Raw genomic sequence first — 9,229 nt, 5'->3', positions numbered from 1 at the left:
ATACCAACTATGTTTTATTTCGTTCATTTCAACCATAGGGTGTGACCCTGTAGGTTCTTGTAACGTTAGCAGTAATACTAGAACGATTCTAATGTTACAAACAATGAGTGGCATCTAGCAATGCATCATTGCTACCTAAGTTACAAGAAGTCATGATTCGACATAACATTTTTTTGATTAACCTTTCATTGTTTAATCCTTAAGTCCTTTATCTTTGGAATGGACACAATTCATGGAATAGTCACACTTGCATAGTCCATCCCATGTCCTTGATATCTTGAGTAGACTATATAAATAAGTATGACATCTCATATCAACTTATTTGAGCATGGCCATGCATTTCTAATCTAACTCAATCAAGTGGCCTAAGATATTACTCCCACTATGTAGGAGCGAGTTATCCTATATTGATCAACCATATCCCTCTACATAGGTTGTGGTATATACAACATCAGCCTTTATAGAACAACCAACTATGGTGTACGTTTGACTATATCAAAATATACAACTCACGATGTTGGGATAATGATGATCTCAAGTCTGAGGATCAAATACATATTAATCACTATGAGTAATGTTGTGACAATTACATAATAATCCAATAAACATACTCATAGAAGGTCAGTCCAATATGTTGTTCTCTAACACACATATTCATGCATTGATTTTGACACTCCATATCAATGACAACTCTTTATCATCAATCAACTACATGTTAGTCTTAATGCATTATTATTGTCCTGGTCAACAATAATACTTGACTAAGGATCTTTTAAGAATAATCATATTATTCTCAGGACATTATTATAAAACAGTTTATTTATACACACTGAAAAGAAACTGAAATAATAATGGCAATGTCTTATATTAATAAACATGGTAAATCAAGTATGTTATTCCAACCATCTCATGATTTTTCTTTGGGCATACTCTTACACCTACTAGAGGCTTCACGACCATTTTCACATATCACAATTTGTCAATTCAATGCTCATTTCATTGAAGGCAATACCATGAATTTATTTTCATATTTCATATCACATTTTTCATTTTAGAAGCAAGGGGTAGTGGCTTAAACATGAAGGAATGTTCTTACATATTTAAAATAGTCAAACCAAACCAGATACTCAAAACATGCGTCCATCACTCTTGCAAAAATATTTCATTTTCACAAAATATGTATACTTACCTTAAACCCAAATATAAATAAAGGCATTACACACATTGAGTAAAAAGGAACTCACTAGAAAGTGCAGCAAGTTCAAACAGCAGGACTGTTGCCCTTATCACGAGAACCTTCAGAAGTATCTTGAGCAAGTGCTAAAACAACGAAGGAGTTGGCTGAATATAGTGAACCCAAATCTTCAAGTAGCCTTCTGGTCTAATGTTTTTCAAGAGAAAAGTGCAGAGAAAGTTTGAGAAGAAAATATGGATGCAAGGGAAAAACATAAAACTTGCTCAAAAAGCCAATACTAACCTTATACAACTATACATAGAAGTTGGGTTTAGTGGATAAGTCTGATTATTCCACTAAACCCCCTCGATCCCTAAGACTAAGCACTTTCTATCTCGTCATAAATGTGAGTCTTATCAACTACAGTAACTTAGTTCTATTCTAAACTATAACACCCCAAACCCAGCCTAGACGTTATGGTCGAATCTGGCGATGTCACATGGAAAGGGATTTAAAGACAAGATTGTCGAGTTTAAAAACCATTACAATAAATTAGCTTTAATTTAATTCAAAAAAAACTAGTTGATTTGCTTTAAAACTTGTCTCTTAGCGGAAGCTTTTGTAACCAATTAATTTAGGGAAAATCGTTTCTATTTAGGAAAAACCTTAGTTTTTAGGAAAAAACCATGTTTTGTGGAGTTGCAGTTTTAAAAAAAATCCACAAAAAGAGTATAAAGTCTCAAATTTAAAGCCAACCAGTCCATAGTCTAGAAGATAAATCAAAAACCCCAAATAAGTAATAAATTCTAGGCACTAATGGAAAACAGTCTAAAATTTACATGTGGCCATCGTCGAGTCCTCCGCTGCATCGACCCGTCCAGTCTGGGGATTACCTGTACAAATTAAACAGAGAAAAGATGAGTTTTCGCAAACTAGGTGTGTAATCCCCACAGAAAACATACATATAGATAATGAACAGAATTCAGTTAGATACAGTCTGGGGTACGTGCCCATCACAGAATCAGTTTGGGCCTTAGCCCGTTCAGATACAGTCTCAGAAATACATTAGGGCCTTGGCCCATATCAGATACAGTAAATTAAAATCCTACCTACCAGCCTCTACACACCATCTCCGTCCAACCCTACACACCATGCGGGGATTAAATCAACCCACCCATCCCTACACACCATGCTATACCGAAATGCGGCACATAATCAGAAGGTTGCAGCTGAGTTGCCAGATAACAGGCTTAATAGCTTTTCAGAAACTTCCTCCGAATATCATCAACCCACCCCGATGCAATGCAGCATACAAAATATGACATGTCATTATGCAATTAATAGTACATACATTTAGATATCATAAGTCATGCTCGGTATAGAAATCTGACAGGCATATCACATATATAGGTCTTAGCCATGTGGCCCACTCAACCCAAATTGGTCTTGGCCACGTGATCCATTCTTAATTTAACCCGTGCTAGTTAATTATTCATATATGTTTTCACTATTTACTTATATATTCCTTTAAAGTTGTCTACTTGAGTCATTATTAGTAAATTATTTATATCTTTAGCTAAGAATTATGAATGAAGATCCGCTTAATGTCTTTGGAACTAGACTCAAATATCTTTCTACCATAAAATTTTTAGATTTTTTGGCTTAGCCAATAAATATAGTAAAATCTTCAAACTTACCCCTCTTCTATTGTCTGACAACTTCGTCCCTTCATTGCTAAAAATTAATTATCTCTTAGTACAACATTTTGATGATGTTTCTATTTATTTCTATTAAAAATATACTCATTTAAACATGTAAATTTTAACCCCTAGTTATTTTTCTCCAATTTTTGATGATTTTCAAAAGTCAAAACAGGGGAACCCAAACTCAATCGGACCTTATCTCACAAAGATTATTATACCTCACGATTTACAATTCCATTACTTGCATCATTTCTTTTATGAGAAACTAGAGTCAATAAGCTTTAATTCCATATTTTTTTCATCCTCTTATTCGGTTTCCACATTTTATGACGACTTTTCAAAGTTAGCCTACTGTTGTTGTCCAAACAGCAAACAATTTCGGCTTTTCACGGAATCTTTTTTTTTTTGCGTTTCAAGTACACACCTGTTTTTATTTGAAGCTAAAATAGTCCCCGAGAACTCCAAAGCCTATAATCAAGACACTCAACATCAACTTAACAGGTTTACAAGCGAATTGACAACCGAGAATGAACTGAAACCCAACTTACCACCAACGATAACCCTCCGTTTAACTATTGTTAAGACAAGAACACTGAATTCACCAGTATGAGCCTCCCACTATGTCCAAATCGTAGAGAAAAAACATTACCACTTCCGTTGTTAAGAGATTTATGATAGAAACGAAGAGAAACACTTATCGAAACTAAGCGAGCACTAACCGTGTACGAAAACTAAGGAAAATAAATGAATTAGGGAAAAATCATGAAGAAGAAAAAGAAGAGAAAGATGGAAAACTCAAAAAATTTCAGCAAGACGAAAGGGAGAAGAATAGACGGCAGAATTTTTTTCTGAAAAAGAGAGTCAAAATTCGGTTATAGGAAAAATAAATAAAATCCCGATAACCCCCAAAATCCCTTAATCTTCTTCCCTAATTCCCACTACACATCCACTACTCAGAATCCCCCTATTACACAACTCTATCCCGAAATCTGAGCAAAAAAGTAATACCCTCACCTGCATAGGGATTCGAACACAAGACCTCCACCATAATAACACACCATTTCACCACCAGACCAGCGCGCTCATTTTGATGTAATTTACCCAACAATCAAATAAAAACCTACTAAACTAGAGTAAGGCCTAATTCATTCAAAATACCAAAATTTGCCTAAGCGAAGGCTTGAACTTGGGACCTCCCAAACACTTTCCCAGAACACATAACCACTAAAGCTGACAGATATTTGTGTCATATTTTCACAATAATGAAATTAGAAATTTTGGGGCATTACAACTCTACCCCCTAAAAGAAAATTTTGTCCTCGAAATTTTACCTGATCAGAACAGATGAGAATATTGCTGATGCATCGCATCCTCAGGCTCCCACATGGCATCCTCAGTACTATGATTACGCCACAGAACCTTCACTAAGGGAAAAGACTTTTTCCGAAAGACCTTTACATTACGCTCCAGAATCTAAATCGGCTCCTCGAAAGTCAAGTCTGGCCTAACCTCAATCTTCTCAACAGAAACAACATGCATGGGCTCAGAGCAGTAGCGCCTCAACATCGAGACGTGAAAAACATCATTAATGCAGTCCAACTCCGGAGGTAACTCCAACTGATAAGCGACAGGTCCCACACATTTCAGAATGAGGTAAAGTCCAATAAACCGAGGGCTCAGCTTGCCCTTGCGACCGAACCTCCAAACCTTTTTCCATGGTGAGACCTTGAGAAAAACTAAGTCCCCTACAGAATACTCGATCTCACGCTTCTTCAAATTCGCATACGATTTCTGCCAATCAGAAGCCACTTTCTAATGATCCCGAATCAATCTAACCTTATCCTCTATCTCAGAGACCAACTCAGGACCCTGAACACGTCGCTCGCCCAACTCAATCCAACATAAAGGAGTGCAACACTTATGACCGTACAGTGCCTCGTAAGGTTCCATCTAGATGCTAGACTAGAAGCTATTGTTGTAGGCAAACTCCGCTAACGGTAAGTATTCCTCCCAACTGCCTCAGAAATCAATAACATAGCTCATCAACATGTCCTCCAGTATCTAAATCACCCTCTCTGACTGACCATCTGTCTGAGGATGGAAAGCAGTACTGAATTCTAATCTTGAACCTAGAGCCTCATGAAGCTTCTTCCAAAATAGAGACGTGAAACGAGGATCCCGAACAGAAATTATCGAGACAGGTACCCCATACAGTCTCACTATTTTCGATATGTGGAACTTAGCTAATTTCTGAAAAGAAAAGTCTATCCTTATCGGGAAAAAGTGAGTAGACTTGGTCAATTGATCCACGATATCCCAGACAGAATCCTTCTTAGTGGGTGTTAGAGGCAACCCACTAACGAAGTCCATTGTTACTCGCTCTCATTTCCATAACGGTATCTTAACTGATGCTCAGCGTTAACCTGCTGACAAGTCAAACAGTGAGAAACGAAGTCGGTAACCTCACGCTTCAACCATGGCCACCAATATAACTCACAGAGGTCTCGATACATCTTATTTTCGCTAGGTTGCATAGCATAAAGGCTACTATGCGGCTCTCTTAGTATGGCCCATGTCAAATCAGTATCATTCAGAACACAGATTGTCCTACAGATACAGAGTACTCCATCACTGTTCAGTCTAAAATTTGTCGTACTACCACCCTCAATCTGCCTAAATCGAAGACCCAACGACTCATCCTCTAATTGCTTACCCTTAATCTGCTCAATCCATGACAACTTAACCTGAAACTCGACTAATAAACTACCATCACAAAATAAACTTAGGCGAGCAAATATTGCCCTCAAATCAGTCATATCCCTATAGCTCAGTGCGTCAGCCACCACATTGGCCTTACCAGGGTGGTACTCAATGGTGCAGTCTTTAAGTAGCTCAATCCATCTGCACTATCTAAGATTAAGTTCCGTCTGAGTGAGGAGATACTTGAGGCTCTTATGATAAATGTAGATGATACCCTTCTCACCATACAAATAATGCCTCCAGATTTTTAGTGTGAATACCACAGTGGCCAACTCCAGGTCATGCATCGGATAATTCGCCTTATGGGTCTTAAGTTGACGAGACGCATAGGCTACCTCCTTACCATCCTGCATCAACACTCATCCCAAACCGACATGTGATGCATCACTATAAACAGTGAACTCCTTTCTAGGCTCGGTACATGTCGTAACAAGGGCCTTAGTCATCTGATCTTGAGCTTTTCAAAGCTCTCTTGCTCCGCCTCAGTCTAGTTTAAATGGCACACCCTTACATAGTAGCCTAGTCAAGGGTGCTGCAATCAATGAAAAACCCTCTACAAATCGTCGATAATATCCCGCCATACCCAGAAAACTACAAATCTCAGACACGTTCCTAGGCTGCTTCCACTCCAACACAGCCTCAATCTTTCGAGGATCAACTTGAATCCCCAAAGAGAAAACTACACGACCACGAAATGTCTACTGACATAGCCAAAATTTGCACCTACTAAACTTAGCATAGAGTTGTTTTTCCCTTAAAGTCTGAAGAACGACTCGAAGGTGCTCATCATGCTCATCCTCAGTCTTCGAGTAAACCAGTATATCATCGATGAATACCACCACAAACCGATCTAGATAAGGCTGGAACACTCGATTCATTAAATCCATGAAAGTTGTCGGTGCATTAGTCAATCCGACTGGCATCACTAGGACCTTGTAGTGACCATAACGAGTCCTAAACGTCGTATTATGAACATCAGCCTCTTTAACCCTCAATTGATGATATCCAGATCGGAGGTCAATCTTGGAGAAAATCGAAGCTCCTCGAAACTAGTCAAACAGATCATCTATCCCCGGTAGGGGGTACTTGTTCTTAATGGCCATCTTGTTCAATTGCCGGTAGTCGATGCACATCTGCATGGATCCATCATTCTTCTTTACAAATAGTTCTGATGCTCCCCATGGAGACATACTAGGGCAGATGATCCCACGACCCAATAAGTCCAAGATCTGAGCCTTAAACTCCGTAAGTTCCTTCGGCGCCATTCGGTAGGAGGCGATAGACATCGGAGCTGTACTAGGAAGGAGCTCTATCCCAAACTCCACTTCACAATTCAAAGGTAAACCCGGTAGCTCCTCAGGAAAAACGTCCGGAACATCCTTTACCTTCTAATATCCTTAACTGTAGAATCCCCAAAATCTAAAACACTTTCAAAGGCCAAGAACGCCTCACATCCCTTACAAACCAACTTCTCTGCCACTAGTGTAGAGATCATATTAGATCAGTAGTTCTGACGTTCTCCAATCATGACTACCTCCATATCCTCATCAGTGATTTTCGCCTTTTCAACCAGGGCAAAAAGATCTCACTTCCTCTGCGGGGCTATCAGAACTCTCAAATTATCTTTGATGCCATCCTCAAAGAGAACAAATCGCTTATACTCCGATGCCACCATACCTCGCGCATAGTGGCTCAGTCTTAGATACTCAGCCTCATACTCGGCCACTAATCGATCCTCTTGTGTAAGATTCAGAAACTCCCTCCTACATGTAACCACATAACTAACTCCGACATATTTTCCCTAGAAGGCGGTCTTACAGAACTCCCAGGTCAGACGTTCGGGCTGAATGCCCCCTTTAACAGTCAGCTACCACTGATAAGCCTCATCCCGCAGTAGCGAAACTACACCCTTTAGTTTCTGCTTAAGGGTGCAATCTAGATCATCCATGATCCTCTCTATGGCCACAATCCAATACTTGGCCACGTTAGGGGAGACTCCAATGACACCCCTGAAGACCAGCCTCTACACACCATCCCTGTGAAACCTTACAGACCTTTTTAAAAAAATAGGCTCACATGCCCATGTGGCCCACTCGACCCAAATTGGTTTTCGCCACGTGATCCATTCTTAATTTAACCCATGCTAGTTAATTATTCATATATGTTTCACTATTTACTTATATATTCCTTCAAAGTTGTCTACTTGAGTCATTATTAGTAAATTATTTATATCTTTATCTACAGAATTTTGAATTAAGATCCGCTAACTAGACTCAAATATCTTTCTACCATAGAATTTTTAGATTTTTTGGCTTAGCCAATAAGTACAGTAAAATCTTCAAACTTACCCCTCTTCTACTATCTGACAACTTCATCCCTTCATTGCTAAAAATTAATTATCTCTTACTATAACATGTTGATGATGTTTCCATTTATTTCTATTGAAAATAGACTTATTAATAATTTAAACATGTAAATTTTAACCCCTAATTATTTTTCTCCAATTTTTGATGATTTTCAAAAGTCAAAACAGGGGAACTCAAACTCAATCTTACCTTATCCCACAAAGATTATTATACCTCACGATTTACAATTCCATTACTTGCACGTTTCTTTTATGAGAAACTAGAGTCAATAAGCTTTAATTCCATATTTTTTTCATCCTCTAATTCGATTTCCACAATTTATGACGACTTTTCAAAGTTAGCCTATTGTTGTTGTCCAAACAGTAAACAATTTCGGCTTTTCGCGGAATCTCTTTTTTTTGCGTTTCGAGTACACACCTATTTTTGTTTGAAGCTAAAACAGTCCTCGAGCACTCCAAAGCCTATAATCAAGACACTCAACATCAATTTAACAGGTTTACAAGTGAATTGACAATCGAGAACGAACCAAAACCCAACTTACCACCAACGATAACCCACCGTTTAACTATTTTTAAGACAAGAACATTGAATTCACCAGTCTGAGCCTCCTACTACGTCCAAATCGTAGAGAAAAAACATTACCACTTCCATTGTTAAGAGATTCATGACAGAAACGAAGAGAAACACTTACCGAAACTAAGCGAGCACTAACCGCGTACGAAATTAAGGAAAATAAATGAATTAGGGAAAAATCATAAAGAAGAAAAAGAAGAGAAAGATGGAAAACTCAAAAGAATTCGGTAAGGGAAGAGGGAGAAGAATAGACGGCAGAATTTTTTTTAAAAAAGAGAGTCAAAATTCAGTTATGGGAAAAAATAAAATAAAATCCCGATAACCCCCAAAATCCCTTAATCTTCTCCCCTAATTCCCACTACACATCCACTACTCGAATCCCCTATTACACAACCTGTATCCCAAATCGAGCAAAATGTAATACCCTACTTTGCATAGGGATTCGAACACAAGACCTCCACCATAATAACACACCATTTAACCACCAGACCAGCAAGCTCATTCTGATATAATTTACCCAACAATCAAATAAAAACCTACTAAACTAGAGTAAGGCCTAATTCATTCAAAATACCAAAATCTGCCCAAGCGAAGGCTTGAACTTGGGACCTTCCAAACACTCTCTCAGAACACATAACCACTAAAGATGATAG

At 38.3% G+C, this 9,229-nt stretch overlaps 1 protein-coding gene across 1 annotated transcript; it reads right to left on the bottom strand.

The window, feature by feature from the left end:
* Positions 1–4,212: 4,212 nt before the first annotated feature.
* On the bottom strand, positions 4,213–4,827 carry LOC105786993 (uncharacterized). The gene is made up of 3 exons (XM_012613456.1): positions 4,714–4,827; positions 4,387–4,668; positions 4,213–4,296 (listed from the first exon to the last, which is right to left on the bottom strand). Exons 1-3 carry the CDS (start codon positions 4,825–4,827, stop codon positions 4,213–4,215), a joined length of 480 nt encoding a protein of 159 aa, XP_012468910.1.
* Positions 4,828–9,229: the final 4,402 nt, after the last annotated feature.

The sequence above is a fragment of the Gossypium raimondii genome, chromosome 1, assembly GCF_025698545.1.
Source record: "Gossypium raimondii isolate GPD5lz chromosome 1, ASM2569854v1, whole genome shotgun sequence".
Lineage (NCBI taxonomy): Eukaryota > Viridiplantae > Streptophyta > Magnoliopsida > Malvales > Malvaceae > Gossypium > Gossypium raimondii.
The sequence above is the reverse complement of the archived record's forward strand: the minus strand, read 5'-3'. Positions and strand labels throughout refer to the sequence as shown.

Coding starts and splice junctions, on each gene's coding strand:
- LOC105786993 (XM_012613456.1), bottom strand. CDS start 4,827: ATGGAACCTTACGAGGCACTGTACGGTCATAAGTGTTGCACTCCTTTA. Junction 4,669..4,713: donor TCTCTGAGATAGAGGATAAG/GTTAGATTGATT, acceptor TCTGATTGGCAG/AAATCGTATGCGAATTTGAA. Junction 4,297..4,386: donor TTTCTGTTGAGAAGATTGAG/GTTAGGCCAGAC, acceptor CCCTTAGTGAAG/GTTCTGTGGCGTAATCATAG.